We start from the raw sequence: 26,852 nt of genomic DNA, 5'->3' as shown, positions 1-26,852 counted from the left end.
TGCTGGAAATTGAGGTTATCACTCCTAGTTATTTTGGTTTTAAGCACTGGTTGCTGTCTATCAGCTAAGCTAATTTGTGTACCAAGAAATGTCTTGTTCATCATATGGAGAATACAGAAAGAAATGAATCAGCTCTTAGTAGCAGCTGAAAATGCAGAATTGCAGAAATATTTTGCTGAATGGACAAAACCTAAAAAGCTCCTCAGATTCATAATTCTTTGGTCCTTGTATCCTCTGATGGTAACCCTTGTAATGTCTAACCAAAAGGTTTCCTTTTGCCCATTTTACATGATGCCCTTTCAAAATGCATGTTGGTATTGCATTTAGTATCTGAAATTTAGTATATGTTTTCCTTCTCACCTTTGCTCTTTCTGTCTTCTTTTTGAAGAATCCCATTACTTGTACATTTCTTTTTTCATAACTCATCTGTATTTTCACATTCTTGAATGGTTGCCAAAGCAGTAGTGGAATTACTGGGTTTACTTGTATGCTCTTTGTCTGATTTCCAGATGGAAGTCTTTTTTCTTGTGGTTCACTTGCCAGGATTTGTCCTCAGGTGATAATAACTTTAATGTACTTTCTGCCAGTTTCTATTTCATCATGTTACTTCTTGCACTTGAGGGTTCAGCAAATCTGACAAACCAGCAAAATGCAAAAGGTAACAGAATTGCCGCAGCAAAAACATTTGCTAGTGTGGGGATGGAGGGGTAAAGGAGCTTGGGTTTGGTGTTATTAATAATAAAAGCAATAATAAAACTACAGAGATGCAGGAAATTCTTTTTGCACACTGAAGTATTAGTTTGTGTTCAGCAGCCAACCAGGGGCAGGAGAGGTGATGAAAGCAAAATTGATCCTGTTTGTTTTCTCCAGATGTCATTACTGCCTGATGCCTTGACATTTCTTTAAGTGCCTCAGAAGGAACTGCTATGTGATTCTTCTGTTTTCTGATAGATTTGTGAGTCAGGTCAAGGTTCATTTCATTTCACACTGGGAAGGCTGAGGTAGGAAAGTTAACAAATGTTTTTGGGGATTGTACATAGAACAGAGGAAAAGCTTAATTTTCAACCCCTTTGTCAGAGCTTAGTCCTAAGGCAACAGGTAGACTGAACCTACCTGCACAATTTGTTGAACAGCTCTAAGTTTTAACCCGTCTGTGTGGAAGGGTACCTGAAATCTGTTCTCGTTGGACCTTTAAGGATCCTTGCTGGTTGTGGCCACCCCTGAGGGGCAGCATCAAGCTCAGTGACCTTTGTGGGGCCTCTCAGCGACTTCCTGGGCCCATGAGTATGTTGCTAAGATTTCCATCCTTTTGAGGTTAGTGGTTCTTCATGTTACTGTAGAAAGATGCAGTGGGTTCTTTCTTGAAGTGGGGCAGTTTGCATCAGCCTGCTCTGTGTGTGAGAATTTTCAGCTAAAGGCAGGGCTGGGCTCTTGGAGTGAGGCACGTACTGACTTGGGGATACAAAGTAATTACTTAACCAGCCCTACTTCAAGCTTTTCCATCAATCGATTATGTTCCTTTCAGCAGTTTGAGCTGACCTTATTGCTGGTATGTTGTACGGGGCTGGTCAACACAGTTTAAGCAGTTTTTGTACTACTGAATTGGTAAACTTGGAGTAAGAGGAGAAAATACTGAAAAAATAAGAGCAAAGCAATGGCAGAAAGAGTCACTAAGTGTAGCTGGAACTTCTTTAACAGGTACTTTTCTTCAAATTCAGAAGTTCATTAAGAAGCCACTGAAGTGGACCAGAGCTCAGCAGAGTGCTTAACACTGTTCCCATGTAACTGATATAGTCTGTGTTGGTGGGGTTTGGTATTTCTGGCGATAATTTGAGTGCTGAAGTTAACCCAAAACTTAGGTACCCTTCTCAACTGCAAAGTAGCAGTCTAACCTGCAATTGTTCCTTTTAAAAAATTCATGCTATTGTTTTTCCCATTTCCATATAAAGCTAAAGAAAAAGAAGAAGAATCCTTTTAAAATCCACCTGATATATAAATTGACAGGATTAAAAAAAAAGTTTTCAAGATTAAACACATCACACACACAGACAATTCTGCTTCTTCATTTGTTTGTAATTTTAAATTCGTCTTGAAATTATAGTGTGGTTTCAACAAGAATGGCAGTCTAGGAGGGAAGAAAATAACATTTTTTGTAAAGATCTTGCACTCAGATTCAATCCCAAAATAAAGTTTTAAAGGTACCAAAGAAAAAATTTAATTGTTGCAATGACTGGTCTTTGACTATCGAAGCACTAGTGGGAAAAGTTAGTGAAGCAGACCATCAGTTGATCTGAAAGTAATATAAAGCAGTAATACCGCCTCTGATTATTAGATGCAAAAGTTCAGACATTGTGATGCAGGAGTTTTGGGCTGGAATTCAGCAATCACTACTCTATCCTTACTTATCTTCAAAATTCAATAAGAATAACTAGCAAAGCCCTCCAGACTTAAACAGCCCACATAGTTCTGAAACCATAAATAAACAAACCTGTATGAAAAATTGAATGGCTATATTGTTCTTACTCTTCTAATGCAAAGTATTTCCCTTGTAAACCACTCAGTTATCTCTGCTCTTAATGTGTTAGAGGTTTGTAAACAACCAATTGGCAAAACTCCAGTGAGGCTTTATAGACGCTATTATCTAGATAAGATTTATTTTAAAAATTAAACATTTTAATGTTTGTAGGAAGGCAGTAATCCACTTGGAACAGTTTAAAAAGGTGAGGAAGAACTAAACAATTTCTAAAATTCTCTGGTGGAGACATTGTGGCCTCTTCCCAGCTGATCTGTTATATTAACTTATAAAAGTAATTTTACTGGTTAAATTATTTACCATTCACTTGATTGACAGCAGTACTTGTTTTCATAGAAATAAATACTTGTTATAAATGGCATTACACATAAAAGGCATAAACTAACAGGGAATGCTTTTTTTCCTGTACAATATAAGTAAAAAACTTAGTTGTGTCTTTGTGTATAAACTGTATGAGCTTTTATGGGATGTGGTTGCATCAGCTTTTGTCACACTTTGATCTTTATTCAGTATGAGTTCTTTATTAAAGTTTTGTCATCACTGTCTTGACCTGAGGTATTACATGTCTGTAGTGGTTTTCCAGAGATAGTGGAAAAGCTTTAGGTATTCCATAAGATAATTTTAAAAAATATGATGGAAAGTCTTCTGAAAGGTGCTTTAATGGGAGGGACTGGTAGATCAAGTTTTGGTTTCCCCAGCTGGCATCCCCACAAAGGCACACTCTCACTCTCCCTGCAGCAGGGAGACAGTTGGAAAAGCAGGAGAGAGAAAGTGCATGCACTGAAATAAAATTAGAGAAATCTCAGCAGTTTCTGTCACAGAACAGCCCCTCTGAGGGAGCAGCTGCTCAGCATGGGGGTATGCATTGACTGTGGTCACTTTCTGGGTTTGCCTTCTTTGCCATGCAGTACCATTACTGCCCTGATCCAGTTGTTCCCTCATTCTCTTTTCCTTGGTGTTTTCTCTCCTATATTAAAGATGTTTTCACGGAGCCTTGGTTGAAGGACTCAGCTGTGTCTGTCATGGTCCATTTTGATCGCTTGTATTTACAGAGGAAGGTACTCTGTAAATGAAACTTTATTTTATGAGTTCACTAGGTAATGCAACAAACAGACTTGTTACAACCATTTTGACAATACGCAATACTTCGCATGTCCTAGAAGATAATGGGTTAAACATTAGCTCTTCCGATGGATGAAGACTTGGTGAGTTATTTATGCTCTCAAGTCTTCCACTTTTCTGCAAAGCAAATAATACTGATCATGTGGATCTAGGGAGATGTCATAGAACCTTTCATTATCTAAAGGGGCTACAAGAGGCTTGGAGAGAGACTTTTTACAGCAATGTGTTGTGACAGGACAAGGGGGATTTAGTTTAAACTGAAAAGGAAGCAGGTTTGAAGTAGATATGAGGAAGAAATCCTTCACTATGAGGGTGGCAAGGCACTGGCACATGTTGGTCAGAGAAGCTGTGGATGCCCCATCCCTGGCAGCGTTCGAGGCCAGGCTGGATGTGGCTTTGAGCAACCTGGTCCAGTGGGAGGTGTCCCTGCCCATGGCCAGGGGGTTGGAACTGGATGATCCTTAAGGTTCCTTCCAACCTAAAGCATTCTATAAATTGATTCTATAAGTTGATGCAAACAACTGTACTGGGTGAAACAACAAGCCGGTTCAAGCCCTTATACCAAATAATGTACAGAATGTTGTGGAAGGAGTTTGAAGGGAAAGGAAAAGTTACCTGATCCTCGGTATATACAATTTGCGTATTTTATAATTGCTGCTAAATGAACACGTTCGTTTTGTCACATAAGATTTTTTTTTGAAATGTGCTATACAGGGATATTGCATTTTAGTTAATAGTGAAGTATTTTTATAACATTTAGATTAATGTAGAATTTTCTCATTAAACAGTGTAATTTTAAGTGAAGAAGTAGAGGGGAGAAGCAGCACTCTGTCTTCCTTTCCTCACCTCCACTCTATAAAGCTACATGGGTTTTGTTGCAAAGTCTTCTTTGGGTCTTGTCAGAAATTAATTTTCTTCAGAAAAAGGTACACTTTTTACATTAGACTGTGTATCAATTTTTTTGGAAAATTTTATATCAATTTTTAAAAATGATCTCATCAAAAAATGTATTTATGCTGCATTGTGAAAGATTTTTGAAATACTTTGTTCTAAACTAGGCAAACCTGTAGGGTTTTTTAATGCTGCTTTTTATTTTAAGAATCAGTATTATTTTCGAAACTTTGCTTGGTTTGTCAAGTATTTTGGTCTTTTTGGCATTATTTTTCAATTTGACTGTGAATATTTGGAGCCCCAAAATGACAAAGGAGACAAACCAAAAAAGTTTAATATGCAGTAAATTACGTAGTGTTTAAGACCACTTGTTTCCTTGTCCCTTGTACTAGGAGTTTTCAGTGTCTCTCTTTCTCACCCCTCTTGCTTCTCAACAAATAATTATATGCTGCTTCTTTTTGGACACCCATTTTTATTAGAAGGTAAGGAATTGGAGATTATCAAAGTTATTTCCATAGCAGTTCTGATATTGAGATTTGCTTTAGAGCCTTTTTGGCAAAAGATGACATCTTGTTCCAGAAAATACCTGGTAATGTCAGTCTTTGTGTGACTTTTCTGAGCAGGCAGCCTACAAATATTCTATACTGCCCTCCTTGAAAGACAGTTGTAACTGAAAGCTTGACTCTGTTGAAATCTTCAAGAGTTGTGTGCTCTGAATTTTACCAATGGGTGAAACAGTCATGTCTTGCTTCTGAAGGGTCACAGAATATCCTGAGTTGGAAGGCATCCACAAGCATCATAGAGTCCTGGCCTTGCCCACAACTGTCCCCAAGAGTCACACCGTGTGCCTGTGAGCATTGCCCAAACACTCTGTGAGCTCTGTCAGACTTGGTGTAGTGACCACTTCCCTGGGGAGCCTGTTCACTGCCCAGCTGCCCTCTGGGTGAAGGTTTTCCTTATCTGTGATCTAAAACTCCAGTGACACAACTTCAGGCCGTTCCCTTGGGTCCTGTCACTACTCCTTTCTGTTTCTACAGTATCACCCATAAGGGGGCAGGGAATATAAACCTCAACAGGTAAAGAGAGCTGTCAGCTGTACTTTGGAAATGGGGACTGGAATTGCAACTTTTTGGAGAAATAAGAAATCATCCATCAGCTATCCTATGGTTATTTGAGTATTTTTCTAAGATTTAGTAAAATTTAACAAATTTTTGTAGGTTGGTTCTTACAGTTTGTCACCAAAAGTCCTTGCAAAACTTGTTCTCATGCCACTTCTGTACTCAGTTCCTTTCAAACTTTTCTTCTTTTTGTGAAAATATTTTGGCTGTGGCAGTAAGTGGGTCTGTTATTTATTCCAATGCTTGCTGCATTGGAATCTCAGTACAGAGACATCTCCTGAGTTCCGCTTAGGTAAACCAGGTGTGAACAGTTTAATCCGAAGAAACACAAAGGGAACACTTTGATTTTCACACATATATTTTCGCTTCTGAATGGTGGCACAGAATCTAGTTAGCAGTTGTGCTGTCGTGCCACAGCTGTCTCAGCTCCAATCTTGCCCTCCTATTCTTCCAATGAGGCTTTTTGATTAACTTTTTATTCTTAGGATAGCAATTTGTACCAAGGATCTAATTAGAACTTTATGTAACACAGGCGAAGCCCTCCTTTTGCAAGTCTGTCTCACCTCAGTCCTGCTAATCTTGCAGCTTTCAGTATGGAGCATTCTGAAATATCTGATATTTCAAGCTATCTCCTCTGGTTGAAAACAATTTCAGCTATTGAGAGTCGGGAACAGGGTTCATTTGATTCTCTTGTCCCGGTAAGGAAAACTGTAACATATCTCTAAAATAAGGCATGTTTTTAAATGTCAGTTCTGAGGGTTAGGCTTCTTTTTGGGGGGAAATGAATGAAACTGAACTCTGATGAACTGAATGAACTCAGACCTATGACCATAGCTCTTCTGTGTTTCTTTTGGATGTAAAGATAAGTAATAAAGAACTTTCTTTTACAAAGCTGGTGATTTTTCTGGGGAGAGAATGCATAGTTCTATATATCAGGAATTAAAATATATTACCAGTATTTCTATTTTATCATCATTTTAATGATCAAGGGAAAAAACTATATTACATATAATTTTTACTTCCTGAAAAAACATGTAATTGAGATATGGCTTTAAAATGATAATAAATATAAGTTGAACATATGGGTATTACTACTTGTCACCAGGCAGCACACAGTAACGTTATATATTGTGTATAAAATAAGTGATTTCTTCTATGTTTACATCAATATGTGTTGGTACTTCTCATTCCAAGTATTTTGAAGAAGCTATTTATTTATATTCATGTTATGTGCACTGGAAATATTTTAATAGCAGATGGCTTTTGGTGACCGAGTTAGGTAAGCCAGGTAGAATGTTCTGGATAGGAAAGAAGATAGAGTATCTTTCTTTCTTCTATGTATCTTCATCTTATGTGAAGTATAAATTTAATAGGGTACTGTAAAATTAAAGCATGCTAATATTTTGCAGAAGAGGCACACATCTGAGCTGTTAAGTACGTGATCAACAACCTGAAGAATTACTCAGTACTAGCTGTGTCAGATCATTATTGAGCTAATAAGTGAGCAAAAGGGTCTTCAGTAACAGATGGGCTGACAACAAAAAAAATGCTTGAACCCCTGTTTGTATAAGGGTAGAGCACTTATACTTGAAGAAGACATTTCAAAATGTGTCACAAAGCATATAGCATGTTAAGGATGGGCTGACTTTAACTTTGGAGTCTCTTGCTTTCTCCTTGTTACGGCTGCCCTAAAAAACCTTGTGCCTCCCACAGATTCTGTGTTCTTCTTGCTGTAATATTTTCTATGTCATTTTTCTCCCATTCCTCTGAAGCACACGATGTTCCCATTTCTTGTCCTCCCAGCCAAACATTTATTTAGTATCAGGGTCAGGTCTGCAGTGGGGTTTTTATATGTTAGTGCTCAGAATTGGTGCACCTGCCTGTGAAGTTGCTTAGTTTTCGGAAAGGACCATCACATTAGGTGTTAGTTTTTCCCAGACATCCCATGGCGAAAGTCAGGATTTACAACAGGCTGAGAATGGTAAACGTGATATTTTTGGCAGGCATCATAATTTACTGGAGGAGGGGGATGTGTTTCATTTGGAGGGTGGGATTGGTGCCTAAAAGGTAGGGTAGGAGGAGACTGGATCTGTCCAAATGGTTCGGGGGGAAGGCTGCCTCATGTCTGAATGCCAGTTTCTTGGGATAGATGTTGAATTATTTTCAAGGCTGAAATGCTATTGTACAGGCACAAGAGAAATCTGAGTTCCTGAAGCTGAATATTTTTAGGACTGTGCTCTTTGATTCCTGTGTTCTGCCTCTCTCCTGCCTTAAGCAGACAGCTCTGTTTGTGTTACTAAATGCTATGCTTAGTCCTTTTCCAGGTATTCTCTCCTAGTGCCTGATGTATAGCGCCTAACTTTCAGTTTCCTTTGCCAGGAAATGTTTTCTTTATCCCTTCTGACAGTAATCAAAGCTTATTTCTGAAAGCACTCTCCTGGAGTGTTTCCATTTAAAAAAAAAAAGAACCAAACCACCATCATATGAGAGACAGATATCCAGGAGATGTTTCTTATTGTTACTGGTTTTTGCTATTATTACTACAGGAAGAGGCTGCCTTGATGCTCTGAACCATTTAACGTTCCAGTGTTTTGGGGGGTGCTGTTCAGTGTATGAAGGGTGGTTGTGACATTTGAAGTTCCCTTAATTGGTTTGCAAACCTATCTCTTCTCAGTCTTGGTTTAGGTCAGTTCTGACAGTTTTTAGGTTTTCTGTCTTTGACTGTTACGTGTATTGTTTGATACAGTGAAAGATAAATGTTGTCTTTGTGTGCAAGGGAAGTCATTCCATTTTGTGGGATAAGTGGCTTTTAATATAGATATTCATTCAGTAAATTCAGAGAATGCAGAACTTTCCTGGTCCTTTTCAGGTCACTACTAATAATGTATACAAAGAGCAGCATCCTAAATGTTTGTGTTTTACAAAGCAGAAAATATGTCTTGAAATCAGTGACTAAAAGATATCCTATAACCCAGGAATGATCATGTTTCAAAGTGCTGCCTTGTATTACTGTTTGTGCCTCTGTCACGAGAAAAAGGGCCATGTTACTTGCTGCCAGATAAGTCACTGCTCCCACCTATTTTAATTCAGTTTAAGACTTTTTTTGCTCAGTGTTTCTACATCCAATTCTAGCCAAAACAACGCTGTTAAGAAATGACAGAATGCTGAAGTGTAAAGATGGGGAAAGACCTCAAAGGTCTCATCGCCCATCTGTCAGAATCTGAGTACTGCCTACAGCAGTCATTTCAGTGCTAACCTCAGTTTGTACAAAGGATTTTTAGGCAACAAAACTTCAACCTTTCCACTAGGGAGACTATACTATACTATTGCTGAATTTGCCACATAGTTGTAGCTGTGGATAAAATCTACTGGCTGCCCTTGGCATGAAACTGAAAATATTCCCACCATAAAAATTGCAAAATATTGATAGAAAAACAGGCAAGTATAATTTTCTTGCTATGAAGTGCTTTTGATTAATATGATCAAAGAATTATTTAAATACATTTTTATATTTCTTCCCTTTGGTTTTAGTCCATTTTGTGAAGTTTGTTTTTTAGTCTTATTTGCACCCATAATAGGACCATAATAGGTCCTATCCACCTATTTGCACCCACAATCTATTTTTTCAAGTTCACAAGGATGCTTTTCCCTTTATCATTTCTCAAGGAGAATCACCTTCTTTTTTTCCAGGCCTAAAATTTTAAGTGAGGTGTATTTTTAAGGTTCTGTGCAACTTCTTTGAAAGAATGTTGGTTGTGCAGGATTCTCCAGTCATTTCCATTGTGATTCAGATTTATAATGGCCCTTGGCATTTTGTTTACTTAAGCAATGACCTATCATAGAGCTCCTTTTGTGGCACTGTTACTTCTCCTCAAGTTCAGTCTCTTTATGTTGTTTCCTTAGTCTCCAAACCTATGGTGCCGTGTTGCGTTGATTTTCTGTTTGGAAATTTTTTGCTATTTCTAAGAATTGAGAGATCAACAGCAATGCATTTCAATAGATTATGTGAGGAGAAGCTGGTGTACCTTTCTTTCTCCATGGAAAATGTCTCTTTGTAGAGGATCTATAAGGTGATAAATATATATATTTAATCAGTTGCTAATTTATGTGTTTCTATTTTTACATGACAATTTTCTTTGTGGCAACGGTACTGCTTCTACTTTCTCTTTGTTCAGAGATGGCTTTGCAGTACTTGGGACGGTCTAAGTAAAAGATGGGATCAGACTTTTTAACAGGACCTGCTGGGAGAGGATAAGGGCTAACGGTGTTAAGTTGAAAGATGATTGTTTTAGATTAGATATAAGGAAGAGGTGTTTCACAGTGATGGTGGTAAAATACCAGCACAGCTGCTCGGAGTTGGTGAATGCCCCACCCTGAAAATATTCAAGGTCAGGTTGGATGGGGCTCTGAATAACATGATCTAGTTGAAGATGACCCTGCTTATCACAGGGGCTTTGGAGTGGATGAGCTTCAATGGTGTGTTCTAATTCAAACCATTCCATGATTTTATCATTTGTTGTTTCTCCTGCTTGGCCACATTCATCTTATAGAAAGGCAGTTTTCTTAGCTTGGGCTTATTGTCACACAAACAGAGACACAAATTAGATGGTCCCTTCAGAGCCCAGCTCGAGTGAGTTCATGTCTGCACAGGACACATTGTGTACTCAACATTTTATTTCAAAACTAAAGTCTGCTCTTTTGCTTTCTTCTGCTGGTCCAGTCTCACATCCAATAAGTGATTTGTAGGTTTTTCAGAAAATAAAGTGACCAAATAAAAGATGCTGAACACGTATCTGTTCTACAGTGAAATTTCAGAATAATTTTGTGTTTTGAGGGCAAAGCAGATTTGACTTAGGGAATTTAACTTTCTTGCCAGTTTACATAAACATTTAATTATTGTGTTGGATATTGAGAAACAAAGATGACAAACTCATGCTAAGGGAAAACACTTAATCTTGAGATTCATCTTCACTGAAGACACCTCCCCTCCTCTAGCCATCACTTCAGGTCCCACTCAGTGCCTTTGGGGAATGAGGGATTTTGGGTCCCTCACACATAGGGTTGGAGCCAGGGTCAGGACATGCTTGTTTCTCTTTGCTGATCCTTTTTCCCACCCTTTTCTTCCTTATTACTGGTTTCTCCTGCCCCAGTGGTGGGTCTGGTGTGACACTGGCTGGAGCCACCTGTGCACAGCATAGGGCAGCCCTGGCTTCTCCTCACAGGAGTTTCCCTTGCAGTCCACAGCTCCCTTCCTGTTTCCATCCAGTAGGGAGCAGAAGGCAGAAAAGACACAAAATTCACTAGGATGCTTTACTAGGATGTACTCCTTAAACTAGATGCTTGGATGTAGCAGAGTGAGGAATAACAAGGTGTAAAGTCTAGAAATTGGACTGATTTTTCTTCTCTGTGCAAAATTTTTAAACTATGAGGGAAATTGGTCCTAAAACTAAAAAGAAAATGTCATTTGCATATTTCCACTCTCTGCCCTACATCAAGATTGCATCATTCAAAAGGGACCATCCTCTTCAATCAGTAACAACCTGATGGCATTACAAAGGTTCACAAGGAGAGCCCTGGCTAAAACTGTCAGCTGGTGACGTTCCTGCTGGGTGCTACAACCTGTAAAATTATGCAAAATCTGGCAGTTCTGGCATGTGCTGTCTTGCAAGCCACCCACAGAGCATTCAGGTTCTCAGGCAGAAGGACATCAGCAAGAAAACTGAGATTTAAAAATGATTGGCAAGCCCTATAGTAAAGTACCAAATAGTTGTAATTTATGTAGCGGAGCATCTCCACTGAGAAATGCATTTTATACCACATGAAGCTAAATCATGTAAAAGAGCTGATTCCCCCTGAGCCCTGGATAACTGCACTTCAGACATGGATGTTTGTCTTTTAAACAGATGTACTGTGAGTGCAGTGGTCCTGCAGTGATTTAGGGTTTGAAACAAGCTGTCGGGCAAGCTATATATATTTGATATATTTGGAATTATTTAGTTAATTTTATTCATCACTTAGAGATTCTGGGACATAAAGGGGCACTCTGGGACATCAATTAAAACTTTTCCAGAGGACATTATAGAAGTTTACTTTCACTGACATAAAAATCAAAACATTCTTTGTTCCAGCACAGACCAACTTGAATTTGCAGTTTATTGCAGATATTCAAAATCAAGATTGTTTCTTTAAGTTCTTCCTGTATACTTAAATGTATATACATTAAGTGAAAACCTTTGGCAAAATAGCTTTGCCTCTGTACATACTTAGCCAGAATCCATGAGTTAATTTGATGCATTATATGGACCACAGTAAATCCCAACCCTCCTCATGGCCACTTCAGTGCCAAAACTAGATCTTTCTTGATTTTGGTATTTGTGCTATTAGGACCTTTCCCAAACTCTAAAACTTTTCTGTTTCCTGTTCTTTTGTCTCTGTGGACAGTTTTAACTCTGACACCAGTAAGCCTTGATGACTTCTGCCCTTGATAAGCAGAGATGAGCACTCTTTGGCACTGATTCCTTTCTTGATGGGCTCCTGTTCACAGTGCAGAATGTAACAGATTAACCTGAAAGCAGGTGTTTCACTCTTTAAGATGCATGTTCTGATAACCTCTTTAAGAGTTACTGAATTTTGTTAAAGTAATTCCCCTGTTTCACGTTTAGTTTTGTATTCTCTTTTTTTTTTTTTTTTTGTTCTCTTCATCTGCATTATAATTTTTAGTCCATTTGTTTCTGTGTTTTTGAGGAGGGTTTTTATAACTCCATGCAGAAATGTTACACTCAAATTTCAAGTATTTCATGATATAAAAAGGTAACAGAATAAGATGCTGGATGACTTCTTTGTAAGCTTAGTGTACCATGATGTTAAAAATAAAAAGCCATATGGTGAGTAAGGCAGCCTTGACTTTTGAAAGAAAGGAAGAAAAGCCAAATATGAGAAGATACCATAATTAGGTTGCAAGTGCAGTCCAGATCCAGCCCCTCCATTGTTTGTATTGGGATCACACGTGTGCTTGTTTTTCCTCTGGCCCTGCTCAGCCTTTGGAGAAAGTGTTGCAGTGTTTGTAGATGTGGCACTCAGGGATGTGGTTTAGTAGTGGGCTTGGCAGTGCTGGGTTAGCATTTGGACTCTATGACCTTAGAACTCTTCCAACATAAATGATTCTAGGATTCCATGAAAGAAATAGCTGCAATTTTATTTTGATTTTATTTTTCTCCCTCTGGAAAGAGTTCTATGTTTGTGCACACTGAGGCTGGAAAAAAAAAATAAAGCACACAGCTAGGTCAAATAGGATGCCTGAAATCTAGATGCATGCTTTTCTTCTGGTCTCTTTTGAGTCTGTGTGCATTCATGTGTATTAGCACAGAATCACAGAATATCCTGAGTTGGAAAGGACCCATAAGGATCATCAAGTGTAACTCCTGGCCCTGCACAGGGCATCCCCAGGAGTCACACCACGTGCCTGAGAGCACTGTCCAAATGCTTATTGAACTCTGCCAGACTTGGTGCTGTGAGCACTTCCCTGGGGAGCCTGTTCCGGTGGCCAGAGAGCTTTTCCCGTTGATATTTCTATGTCCTTCATTAGATCTTATACTGGGGAAAAAATTATGTTACATTAATCATTGCTAATTCAACCTGCTAACTGGTAACGTCATTACAGGGGAAACTTCAGCAACTATAAACTAGGTGCTTTCTTCTCAATCCCTCTGATAGCCTCCGAATCCACACAGAACAGAAATGTTTAATTTTCCTTGTGTATGAGTTTTGGGGTTTTTTTAATAATGCAAATTAATACTGCTTTAAATAGAAAATTATTCCTACAGATTAGGTAAAAACAATGTAAAACTCCATGTCTGCAAATAAGGCCGCCTCCTTTGAAAAGTGCAATTTACATTTAAACTAAATGGCTTTGTATGAGGTTGCATTATATATAAAGGGAGTGGTCTTGAGGATTTCTTGAGGCATTTTTCTTCTTTCATGGCATCTGCGATCTGCAAGCAAAGCTGTTTTTGACTTCTGTTTTATGTCTCAGAGCAGAGGTAGAATTGTTTGCTGCTAAGTCATTCTTTAGATGTTCAAAGAGGTTCTCTATCTTTTACATTTTCTGATTAATAGAAATGAAATGTCTTTTTATCCTTTAGTCTTTCAGTTTGTAATTCAGTGGTAAATATGACAAAAGGTGCTGTGTGTTCTGTGATCTTGAGGCCTCATAGCATGCCAGGGAATTACTGTTTTGACATCTTAATTGTCATTTAATCTTTCCTGCCATTGTGTGTAAATGTAAATCTATTTCTTGCAATTGTGAAACTCCTGAAAACAGGAACTTAACCTAATTCAGTATCACTTTCTTAAGGCCTTAAGCAGTCTTACACTGCGTATCTGAGAGATGCAGCATGCCCTATTCGTACACATATAGGGACTGCTCTACTTTGTATTATTAAGACACAAAGTGCTAACATTTTGAAGTAATACAAAACTGCAAATGTATATTTCAGAGAGTGTTTCAGAGTTTAGGGCTGATTGCCTGGAAAGATGAGCCTTTAACTCTGATATACAGGCCAGAGTTCATTGTCTGCACAAGATGGCAATAAGCCACTGACAACTCAACTTATTTTTCAAATGGTAATACATGCGCAATTGTATTACTCTCAATTTCACCACCCACTTATTTTGAGTTTAATTAAATGTAACAATGTAGGCAATGATGGTGATTGCTTAACAAGAAAAGCAGTAGAGAGTTCTAACAGCCTCAAGTTGCGTGAGAGGAGCTTGAGATTGGATATTAAGAAAAAAGTCCTCACTGAAAGGATGGTCAAGCCTTGGAACAGGCTGCCTAGAAAAGCAGTGTACCTGGAAATGTTCAAAATCCAGTTAGGTGGGGTGCTTAGGGACATGGTTTAGGGGTGGACCTGGCAGTGCTGGATTATTGGTTGGATTTGATCCTAGAGGTCATTACCAATCTTGTTGATGCTATGAAATTAAAAGTGCAGCTACGAATAGGCATAGGTGGGCAGTTTCAAAATGATGACGTACTTGGTTCTGTTTTCTTGTTAAGAAGTGATGTGTTGTGCTTATGATTTATAAAGTAGTGGCCACATAACTATGTTCATGATTTTGTGGTCTGGTGTTGAATATAGTCCTGCATAGTAGGAACACTTAAAACAAGGACTTATGAATGCTGCAGAAAGCAACCCAGTATAATATGGATAGTCTCTAAAACTGTGAGTAGTATGATTAAAACCAGTCTACCAGGATAATGCTAGCATTCATGGTAGAGGGAAAGTTCACCTTGTCTGAGAGGTATGAGTCATACCATACACTTGTAGAGAATTTGGCAGCAGAGTAATTGTTCACGAACCATGTGCCTTTTTTTTCTGTTTCTACTGGCTTCAAGTGCTTTTACTCTGTCTTGCTTTTAAGTTGTGCTTTTGGCAGAAAAGCAAGCAGAACAATCTTGTATACATTTGCGGAAGCAAAGCATTTTATACTCAAGTCCTTTAAGAAGAAGAATAGGAAAAATCTTCAATTTTTACTTTTTTTCCCAAAGCTATTCAAGTTTTGTCTCAGCTATGCCCGTCTTTCACTGCAGCTGTCAGTGGGATGCCTTTTTTCAAAGCACAGAGATGGCTCAGCTGAAAGCAGTGCTTGCAGTCAAGGGTAGGAGGAAGGTTCATGCAGGGAGCAGGAGCTGTAAGTCTGACTGCACAGAACACTGTCAGCTTAGTATAATACTTCATGTAGAGCTAGGGATTGGGATGGAGAGGGGAGTGAGTGAGGAATGGGGAAAACAGGAATACTCAATTACTACACTCAGTAATACTCACACTTCTGGTGATTGGCTTGGTTTTATTTTGCATCTGGGAAAAGCTGGTAAAGTGTCATTTACTTGGTAAACTGTGATTCAGTGTCTTGGTCAAGATGGCAGAGGAGGTCAAAGCACAGAGTTGGAAATAAAGCAGTTCTCTTCCAGGAAGCTATTTCTTCTCAACCACTCTGAAGCCTGGATAAAGCCTATATAGATCTGTGTAGGTATACAGGTTGAGAGATAAGAGGCAGTGCTATCTCAAAGACACTATAGGCAGAGCTTCTCAAGAGAATCTAAATATGTTTTTGCATGCCTTTGTTAATTCATGCACAGTTGGGAATACTGTTGATGAATACTGGTTCATAGATTTGTCCATGTTCTCCATTAGAAGTACAGAGATACCGGAGTATCTTTTTTGAGAATTTGGTGAACCAGTGTGGTATGTTTTCAAGTCATGTTTTCATAGATACAGACACATTATTCTGTAAAGCAAAATCTTGGACTCCTCGTTGATACTCATCCCTTTAGTAATTTCACGGTGGTTACAGGACTGTTTTGATTCTGTGGTGTACTCCATGGCTAGCACTGTATTTAGGGCTCTCTCCAGTGATTGCAAACTGTCTTCTGAACTTTGCATGATTGAAATCTCCTACTTTAAAGCATCAGCTACAAACAGGGCCCAGCTAATGAAATAATCTCCATTTCCTGCACTTTAATGCAATTTTGCAGCTCAGGAGGTTAGTGTTCTTCGAATTACCATATATCAGAGAGACAGGAGCAAGATGTTTCCATTAAATCATATTTCTTATTAAAAAAAAACAAAAAACAAAAACCAAAATAAATACCCCCCCCCAAAAAAAAAATCCCAAAAACCAAAACAAAACAACCAAACCAAAACCTAAAAAGTTAAGTTGTAACAGGAAGCACTGTCCCACACACACACATAATCACATGCCCAGATATGAACAGGAGGACCAGAGGAGGCAAATGTACTGATATCAGTTGTGAGTGCTTATAGTCACCATCTGAAACTATTGCGCTGTGCATTTTTTCATGCCTGTCTGTCTGAACAGGTTAAATGCCCCAGTTGCAGCAAATCATCAGCTTGATAGTTGGGTATAGTTTTCCAGTCAGTAAAGAATACAGTAAGCACAATGTTGAAATGAACCCTGAGTGATACACTGGCCTGATAACTAATTCTTTACAGGCTCTGCAGCAGAGCCAGTCACGAAAGGATCACATCACTCAAAGGAGCAGCTTTCAGTGCTCAGACTTTTCCTATGGAAGGGGTGATGGACCAAGTGATAACCCAGGGATCAGAATTAGCTAGGAAGCTAATAAATGGAAGCATCATGGTGAGTGTCCATGGTCTGGGCCTCCAGAGCATTTTGTCAAGGCTCACGAAGGACAGAGGGAGGTGATTAAAAAGAGGGAGGTCAGTTTACAAATGTTTACAAGTGTTTGGATTTTACCTTTTCAACCTAACATCTTTCTGTGATGTGAAATCTGCTAGCTCTGTGGATGAGGGAAGATCAGTAGATGTCATTTGCCTGGATTTTGGCAAGGTTTACATCTCAAATTCTCTTTCATAGCCAAATAAGAGAGAAACTAAATGTATGGGTTTACTAGAAGATGAGTGGGACACTGGCTAGACCAGCAGACCCAAAGAGCAGTGGTCAGCAGTTCAGTTACTTGTGGTGCTCATACAAAGTTGATAGAGGTGCTAATTCTGTTTATCTTCATTAATAACCAGAATGATTGTATAGAGAGCATTGTCAGCAAGGTTTGAGCTAACACCACACTGGGAAGAGCAGATCATACACTGAACTGTTCCCTGCTCTGCAGAGGAACATTGGAGAAGGAGAAATGTGCTGAGAGGAACCTCACCAAGTTCAATGAGAACATACAGGAGTTCCCCGTGACAGAATAAAACATGGAGCAGTCCCAGCCAGGCACAGTCTGGCTAAGCTGCAGCTTTGTAGAGAGGACAACAAGGTGCACATGAGTCAGCCATTGCAGCAGGGAGGGGGAATGGCAAGCTGGGCTGCACTTCCAGCCTGGGCAGCAGGGTGAGGGACATCTCATCCCCTTGTCACACTGCACCAGGAGTACTCTGTCCAGTCCTAAGTGTTCCCACATTTGTTTCTGATTTCTTTAGCTTTACTTCAGGAAAATCTGATATAGATAAAAGGCTTTGTTCTTTAATAGGTTAAAGAGATTTGGGTGAATGCTTTGGAGAATGACTTCTGAAAGATTTTTGTTATTTTAGTAGATACTTTTTTTTAAATCATCAGTGGAAAGATGCTTTTATTCTGAAAATGGCAATTTTTTTTGTTGTTGTTGGTTATAGGCCAACACAGTAGGTAAAAATAAAAAGGAGATAAAATCAATACTGTAAAAAATTGCCAAGCTTATTCTTCCTGTAGCAAAGGTATCATTTTTTAAGTGTATTGAGCTAAATATTAGTGTAAGTAAAAACTGTTATTCTAAAAAGCAAATAATTTGTTTTACCTCCAGTGATAATACAACTATAGGCATATTCCATATGCCTAAAGCTAAGATATTATAATCATATGGCCTTCTGCTTTTATCACTTCAGTGTGTCCAGTATTTTTGGGACACAATGAGAATAACAGGGCATGGGCCTATAATATCTTTTCAGATACTATGTATTTTAATACCAAATAATACCTTACCATGACACTGGTCCATGCTATGAGATGAAGATATACCAAATTGTATGCATTTAATTTTAATTCACAGTTACACAGTTGTATAGAAATCATGGCATTAATCAGCAGTAGCTTTTGTCCAGTAATATAACATTTCTTTGAAAGCAGAATTATCCTTGAATGACTGCACAAAAACTGTGTTATTCTCACGTTATTTGAATTATTGCAGTAATGTCACATTCCTAATTTGGGCTGGTAACAACCAAAGGTTTGAAATCCCACAGTAAATATTTGATGACAGAAATAGGATCAGTGTTTCCAGCATGCCTGCCATGCACAAAGAGACCCTGCAGTCTGTACGAGTTTAAAGTGCAGTCATTCAGCGACAAATACACAGTGCAGATGAATAGAGCTAGTGAGCTACTGTGCTAAGCATTAGTGTTTTCATCAGCCCAGTACAGTGACGGAAGAGTCTTTGCTGCCCAAGTAGGCATGAGAAAGGGTGCCTCCCATCACTCTTTGTACTGCATTGACTACATGTAGGTCCTTTTGAGTCCTTGATTGTTAGCAATCCCATCTCAGCAGTCCTGCCTCAGTTTGACGTTTTACTGATGGTGCTTGCCTCTGGCTTACACCATCTCAAAACTTCCTGGTTTTCTCCAGAGGCTGAGCCAAGCTTATGCAGCTGGGTCATATCAGAGCTTGGCATTGACTCAGTACCACTGAATGCCAGAATGGAAAGAGCAAGAGGTTCAGGTGGTTGGAAACAACCCTGGATATGAGCTTCATCAAGAAATTGAAGATCAGGTGGGGCAGCTTTGCAGATGCTCAGGTCTTTTTAAACTGTCCTGTATTTCAATCTGAACCTCAGCTGAGTGTATATGAACCATGCCAATTATATATAAAAATATACAGCACAATATACCTTTGACATAAATATCACCATATATGTGCTTATACATATCCTATACAGTACTGCTAAGTAGTGTAAGCCTTAAATGTTTCTCCTCTGTAAAGATCAGTTCATCATCTTGGTTCAAGCACAAGAGGTGGATTTGTCAGGTTCATTTGAAGCTGAAACCCTCAACCACAATATCCCCTAATTGAAACTTTGATACATCAGGTTTCTTACAGTTCTACTAAAAAATGCACAACTGGATAATATATATTCAGGATGTGGTCCAAAGCCTGGAGAAACTAAAAGGAAAGTGAGCTCTGGTTTGTAGGCTGAGAATCTATTTCCTTCATTCTTGACTGAGCAAGTACCCACAGTTATATACTGTTGTATGATTTTAATTCAGTGGGAAAATGGGCTTTTAACTTAATGCATAGGTATGGGTATTTCAATATTAATGAATTTCAGGTCTTTAAATTTATTTTCTCTTTTTTTTCCATTTCAGGCAAGCCCTGCCCCTATAATTGTCAACACAGACACTTTGGACACAATCCCTTATGTAAGTATTAAAGGTTTTTTTATAAATATGTAGAGTTGGTTTATTTTCACACAGAAATTCTGTTTGGTATTGCACAGAAGTTACCTTATAAACAAATATTGCAATTAATAATTTCTTTTATGGTTATATAGTAAATTCTTTTCTGGGAAAAGAAATTGGGAATGACAATTGCACTCACAGGTGCAATTGAAACACAGGTGAATCACAGCTTATTATATACACCCAATTTGTAGTTTATGTTTACTAAAAGTAGTCTTTCTTTGAAAAAATGAAAAGTGATTTCCTTAAGGCTGTCACCCTTACCAGCAACATGAGTATTTGCTTTTAGAGCCATGCACACCCTGCTAGTGTAATAGAAAGATTCCTGGATGCACAGTGTATCTAAAAGTGGTGCAGTATCCCTTCATTTGTCTCTCTGTCCTTCTTTTGTAGATGGAAATTACTCATGATAAATAACAGCTCAAAATAATTGACTTAATATTGTCCTATTAATGTCTCTTCTTTTTTATGACTTCTAGGAAACAGATCATCATAAAATAAATGCATGTTTTTATTAGATTTTTAAAAATCTGTTTTTTCTGCAAACATTTGGTATTATTGTTGCTTAGACTGTAAAATCAGCTATAGTTGAAGATAAAGGACATAGAAAAACACAAAACAAAGAGAGTAAGAGGCTTAAATGATTGGAGGAAAGAAGAGCAAGTAGCACAAAGCTAGCCAGCTAGTATCTAATCTTTCTTTTTGCATCATCTTAGTTCTCTTTTTGAAGCTCCTAATTAATGTCTCTCATCTGTCGTGTTTTATCCACATCTGTTTCTTATGATACCAATGTATAAGCCTAATTATTTATCTACCTACACCAATCATGTTGCTGAGTTCTGGCTTTCAGAAGACTGTTGATGAGGTAGTTTAATAGGGGTTGTCCTGGCCAGTTTGTTACTGACAATTCATAAAACTTAGAAATTATGGTGCATAGCACAGGTAAAGATCACAGCCAAGAGCAATTTAGAAGAATGACAGTGCTCTAAAGCAGAAGAGAATTAAGTCCCTTGATGGGAATATGAACTATTGGGAAGGGTGAAAAAGTTAAATAGAATTTCTCTGTTCATTTGCATGCAGCTTTTTTAAAAGGCTTCCTATAATTTCTGTCTCAGTTTTCCATCCTAACATCACAACCATCTGCTGTGGTCTCACTTTCAATAGGTCTGTCTGGCTGTTCTCCTGTATTTTGATGAGACATTTTATACTTTGTATTTTCTAGTCTTCCAGGAGGGACACTGTGAGCCCCAGTTCTCATTTTCAGCACTGGACCTGTGCCCAGGATCCGCTGCAGCTACGGTGTTAGAATTCCTAAATACAGATGCAATTACACCAGTGACAAGATGCTCAATCAATATGATTTATTCCCTTAACACATCCTATCAATACTTACACACTTTTATGCCACTTTTTTTGTACTAGAGGTCCTTTCTCTTAAATAATAAAGAACAAATGACCAAAGACATTCAAGAGAAATGTTGACAATAGGCTGAAAAATGCCTGTGGGCTATTTCAGTCTCCAACATGTGATGTGAACTGGATAAACAAACAGAAGGTGCTTGCTGTAGAAATAGACAACTCTGAATTGGTCACCTTGCTCTTCCTAGCCTGGGAAGAGTTATTTCTCAGATATGGGACACAGCAGCACCATATAGCGCAGAGAGACTTAGTTAACACTAGACACTGAGAGGCACTTCAGCTTGACCTGTCTGCTGAGCCCAGGCCACCATAGTGCCCCACAGAGCTTGGGGTCTCTGCTTTACAAATAGGCATTTTCTTCTGCTCATGATTTGTATGTTTGAACATTCTCTAAAATAAGACACAAAACCAAGTCATGAGCAAATGACCTCTTCCTCCAAACTCATATTTGAGGGAGTGGGGTGGGAGACCTGTGTTTTCTTTCTTGCTCTCAGGAGTAATGCAGTTTAATTTAGTTTGGTTTCATTTTATATTTCCTCTGCAAGGGTGATGCTGTAGTCACTGAGCAAGATCCACATTTGCTTCTGTGTGCATCCCCTCCTGGTCCAGGGATCCTTCCCAATGCATATTTAGTGACAGCATGTGGTGGATTGACTCTGGCCAATAGCCAAACAACCTTCTCACCCCTCTCGCTGTGGATCAAGTAGAAAATAAAGATAAAAAAGCAGAAGATAATGAGTTAAATAGGGAAAGCAAATGTTGCATGTGCAGGTAAAGCAAAAGAAGAAATTAATTCACTGCTTCCCAGCAGCGGGCAGATGTTTAGCAAGAAAAGCAAGGCTTCATCAGGTATAGCAGTTACTTGGGAAGACAAAAACCATAATCATTAATGTTCCCCCTTGCTCCTTCTTTCCCTGAGCTTTTGCTGCAGAACACCATGGGATATGGACTATTCCTTTGGTCATGGAGGGTCATCTCTCCTGGCTAGGTCCCCTCCAAACCCTGTACCTACCCCCAGCCAATTTGCTACTGGGGCAGGAAGGGTAAAATTGAAAGGAGAAAAAGCCTTGATGCTGTGCAAGCTCTCTTCAGCAATAACCAAAATGATGGTGTATTAGCAGCATTGTTTCAGCCACATGCTGAATTGTTGCTCCACAAAGGCTACTGTGGAGAATAAACCCCATCCCAGCAAAGCCCCAAACAGCCTGTAGTATTGTGTGGGGCCTGTAATACAGCCCATAACATCTTGGGGTGTTAGGGGAGTTTTGTCTCTTTTAAATATTTGGAAATACAGAGACAAATCTTCCAAACTGGATGAGTTAAGTGTATGTTAGTGTAGCCATCATCATATAATTTATTTTACAGGAAATAATAGATAATATAGATAGATAATAGATAATACAGAGATAACAAAAAGCTAGATTTAATTATTATTTTGAAACTTGAGCATGTGTCAAACAGCTGCATTTTCAGCACTGTTAGGACTTCCAGACATGCATGGGGAAGACTCTAAGTGCCTGGGAATGTCTTTGGTGAATGCCTAAGTATCCTTAGAGTTAACTACCTAGGTATTTGCACTTCTGAAAGGCACTACTGATTTTTAGTTGCCATAAAATAAACTTGTAACGCTCTGAGAAAAAAATTACTTAATGGATCAGAGAAGCCAAGTTAAATGATTGTATTTTCTCTCCAGAGCTAAAAGGAGCCTTGGTGTAAGATGTGGGTCCACTCTCAGAACTGTGGAGTGTTTAAAACACCCAGAAGTGCTATTCCCTGGGGCTATAGTGATCTTAGATTCCTACTATTCATCCCTGTCTTTTAGCTCTCATTGCTAAAGTACACTTGGAGTCCAGGAAGACTGGATGGGGAGAACAAGAATTTTTCAGATCGTCCTAATTGGGTCATGGTTCTAACATTTACATTCGGTTTTTTCATACTTTTGTCTTTCTCTAGTCTTAGATGGTTGTCCTTGAATTCTTTTGATTGAATTTGCCTTCCACAAATCTGAGCACCATTTCTAAATTAACTTTGTGAATAGAATTAAAAGACAAGGGAATACATAAGCAAGTGATATATCTCAAGAAAATTTTTGACATGTTTGTTTTTGATTTCTGACTGTTGGGATTTTCTAAGATACTTTTCATGACAACTAGTTAATACTGGCCACTCACATGTTTGCACAAAAAAACGTGCTGCTTAAAAAATTTTTTTTTTATTTTATTATTTTTTTTGAATAACAGTAATTTTCATTGCATTTACTATAACAAAATTAAGTCATCAGTTTTATACCATATAGAAATTGTTTCTAAATTTAGGCACTTGATTTTCAATTTTTGAATCAAAATGGTGTTTTTTTTCTGTAATTGCTAGCCACAACTGATAACCTGGCAGATCCCTAAATAAGGTCAGGCTATTTTTGGTGTAGTTACATGCTGGACGGAGACTTCTCATGATTTCATTAGGCTGTTGGCACAACCTGTGTCATTGTTTCACAGGATGTACCCTCCATGCATTTCCAATTCATTAACAGCTCTGCTCATCCTCTCTGCCATCTTCCTTCAAAAATTCCTGAGATTTGGGAGATACTTCTCACAGTGATGGTCAGCATTCACAAAGCATGTTCACATGTCATCTTTGCACTGGTCCACCTGAGAGAAATTTCCTTTGTACAGCTGGTATACAACTGGTAAACTAAGTGATTTGTCTCATTAACCCTCTAATCATTTAAAATCATTTTATTAAACATTTTGCAAATGTTGATATTCTTCAAACCTTTCAACTCAATAGTTTGGAAAAAAAATAATCCTTTGTGGGACTGGTTTTCATCAGTATGCTTTTTTTAGATGAGACAAAAGAAAAGCCTTATTCTATTATTCTGTTATAATTTGGGCCTGCAGAAAATAGCAGAAGAAACAGTTAATTAAGTTTGTTTCTAGGTTCAGTGATTTGAAAACTTTGGCTCACCAAGCTTTGGACGTGGGAATAAATTTGATAGGAAGCTTCGATGGTACAAAACGAATTATTCTCTGACATTTTAAACACAATTAAACATTTGTGGGAGTTTGTTTGTTCTCTATTCTTTTGCTGTAAATTTTAGATCTCTCTGTATAATGAGAATTATTAATTTAATAACATATGAATCATCTCATTTTCTGTGTTGCACAGAATAGGCCTTATTTATTTCTTTTTCATTTCCAAAAAGCTGCATAGTTGAGTTAAAAGTAGCTATAAGGCTGTCTTTGCTGCATCACTTATGGAAATTGAAGGGAGCTTTTCTATTTATCTTATGATGGAATTTTATTTTCTTTTCATCTTAACAAAAAAATTAGGGAAGTTCACTCAGGTACTGTGGTTATTCCCTTCCTCTGCCATCATGTCACAGCAATAAGATCTAAGGAATATGTACTTTATTCTCCTTTCAGTCACAATGAATTCTTCATATTTGTTCAGTTTCACATTGTTCTTTTAAATTATTATTTTTGTATTATTACAGTTTTGAGTTATTGTTATTTTATTATTTGTTTGATTTGCTAACTATGCTGTCTATGATGAGTTCTGTGAAGGTACATGTAAGACATGTCCCTAAGAAGCAATTTTCAAGCTGTGTTGGTTATGTTTTCATGAGCTGTAGTCAAATCTTTGTATTGTTTGACCCTTGCCTGAGTGTGGCCACAGAGAGGGCTGTGCAGCTGTTTTGGTGCATCCCAGCTTAGGGACACTGTGAGCTCAGCCCCTCCTGGAGCAGGGCAGTGTGGGGGCCAGGATGATTCCAAAATGGGGAATTCTGCGAAATTTCAGCTTTCCTCTCTGACATTCAGCCAGTGGACCTAGATTTAGCACATTAGAAGGAGGCACATAAAAGCCTAAACAAGGGCTGAAAAGAAAAATAAATTCTTCCTGTTCTGGTGTTGTGGATGGAATCAGGCACTTTACTCTCGAGTAAGAAGGATCTGTATTTCATTGATATAAAAGAAGTTCAGTGGTAAATGCAGCAGTGGTTTAACAAGAATGAATGGCCAGATATACTTGAGCATTTACTGGATAGAGAACAGTAAGAATTTTGGGGGAATCTTCCTATTGAGCCATGAGGTTCAGAATGGACTCCATTCTGTTGGAAACTTCCTTTCAGAGGGGAGTTTAGGTGCAGCTGGATCCAGACTGTGTCAGCCTTGGCCAGCGCTTGATGTCTAAAAGATTAAATATTTGCAATCACAGAATCAATTAGGTTGGAAAAGGCCTCTGAGATCATCAAGTCCAACCTATGATCAAACCACAAAGTCAACTAGACCATGGCACTAAGTGCCACATCCAGTTTTTTCCTAAACACCTCTAGGGACAGTGACTCAATCACATCCCTGGGCAGCCCATTCCAGTGTTTAATCATCCTTTCTGAAAGATTGCCAAGCTTCAGTGTGCTTATTCCCAATTCACTTCCCAACCATCTGATGTAGCATCTCATAACCTTGAGAGCATTCCTACTCAAGGGGGAATCCGGGTGTGCAGCCCACTGCCCTGCAGGAGAGCTCACCAGGCCCTGGGCTGTCTGCTCTTCATGGAGTAAGGTGATAGAGTCACAGTCATATTTGTGTACTGACTACAGGTCCTAGTTTCTTCCAAATTTGCCTTGAGCTGGACATTGACCAGTATTTTGGTTAGCTGGGTGTATTGGCCAAATGTTGTTCTTGCCTATCATGCTGATATCTATCTCCTCCCAAGCCCAGCTGGGGCCAGATTGAGCTGTCAGGACCAGATACATCCATGACTGACCACCACTTAGGGTTATTACTTGAGCAGGAATCATAATGGAATATAAAAGACAGGTTGGGGATGGGAGCACATTACCACACCTGACTGTAAAAAGTATGAGGAACCTTTGTCAATTTCTGAGCACAGTCAGTGTTCAGTCAGTGAAAGGTTTTTTACTGGATAATAAGAATGTAGATGCATTCTAGACTTAGAAAATTATTGGAGGGGGTACGTGACCTTACATATTTTTACAATTAGGGCAAGTGTTTACATAATTAATGTTAAATGTCATATATGACAGAGCTGGTTCTGCTGGGGTAGAGTTAACTGTCTTCACAGGGGCTGGTATGAGACTCTTTTGTGTTTGTGCTGAGCACATGGTTGCTAATATAGGGGTAGTTTTGTTATTGCTGAGCAGGGCTCACACAGAGCCAAGGCCTTTTCTGCTTTTCATGCTGCCACACTGGTGAGAGAGTGGGGGGTACATGGGAGGCTGGGAGGAGGCACAGCCAGGACAGGGGATCCCAGCTGACCAAAGGGGTACATACTCCAGGCGGTGTGACATCATGCTCACTGTATAAAGTGGGGGGAAGAAGGAGGGAGGAAGGAACATTCAGAGTAATGATGTGTGTCTTCCCAAGTGAAGCTCTCCTAGAGATGGCTGAACACCTGCCTGCCCATGGGAAGCAGTGAACTAACTCCTTGTTTTGCATTGCTTGTGGCTTTTGCTTTCCCTATCAAACTGTCTTTATCTCTGCCCACAAGGTTTTTACTTTTGATCATTTCAATTCTCTCCCAGTCCTGCTGGTAGAGGAGTGAGCAGTTGTGTGGGTCTTGGCTGTAGGCTGGGATTAAACCACAACAATGGCTATGGATGATTAGCAAATTTTTGAGGACATTGGTAGTAGAAGACTAAAAAGAAATTTTGGTCTAAAGTTATAGGATCTGAATTTTTACAAAAGTAGGAAACTCATGAAGTTTGGTTTTTTTATTAATATTATATATAAATATATTAAAATACCATCTTGTAGGTATGTATATTTTTTCCATTGA

General features: G+C 38.7%; 1 protein-coding gene across 30 annotated transcripts in view; it reads left to right on the top strand.

Annotated features, from left to right (window-relative positions):
• DLG2 (discs large MAGUK scaffold protein 2) overlaps positions 1 to 26,852 on the top strand; it is a 990,031-nt gene that overhangs the window by 578,803 nt on the left and 384,376 nt on the right. For all 30 annotated transcript variants that reach the window (XM_064719541.1, XM_064719525.1, XM_064719532.1 and 27 more), the window contains one exon: positions 19,542 to 19,595. In XM_064719541.1, coding sequence (XP_064575611.1) covers positions 19,542 to 19,595 — 54 coding nt within the window. The remainder of the gene's footprint in view (positions 1 to 19,541; positions 19,596 to 26,852) is intronic.

Source organism: Zonotrichia leucophrys, chromosome 1 (genome assembly GCF_028769735.1).
Source record: "Zonotrichia leucophrys gambelii isolate GWCS_2022_RI chromosome 1, RI_Zleu_2.0, whole genome shotgun sequence".
NCBI classification, from domain to species: domain Eukaryota; kingdom Metazoa; phylum Chordata; class Aves; order Passeriformes; family Passerellidae; genus Zonotrichia; species Zonotrichia leucophrys.
Note: the sequence above shows the minus strand (reverse complement) of the source record. Positions and strands in the feature narration are given on the sequence as shown.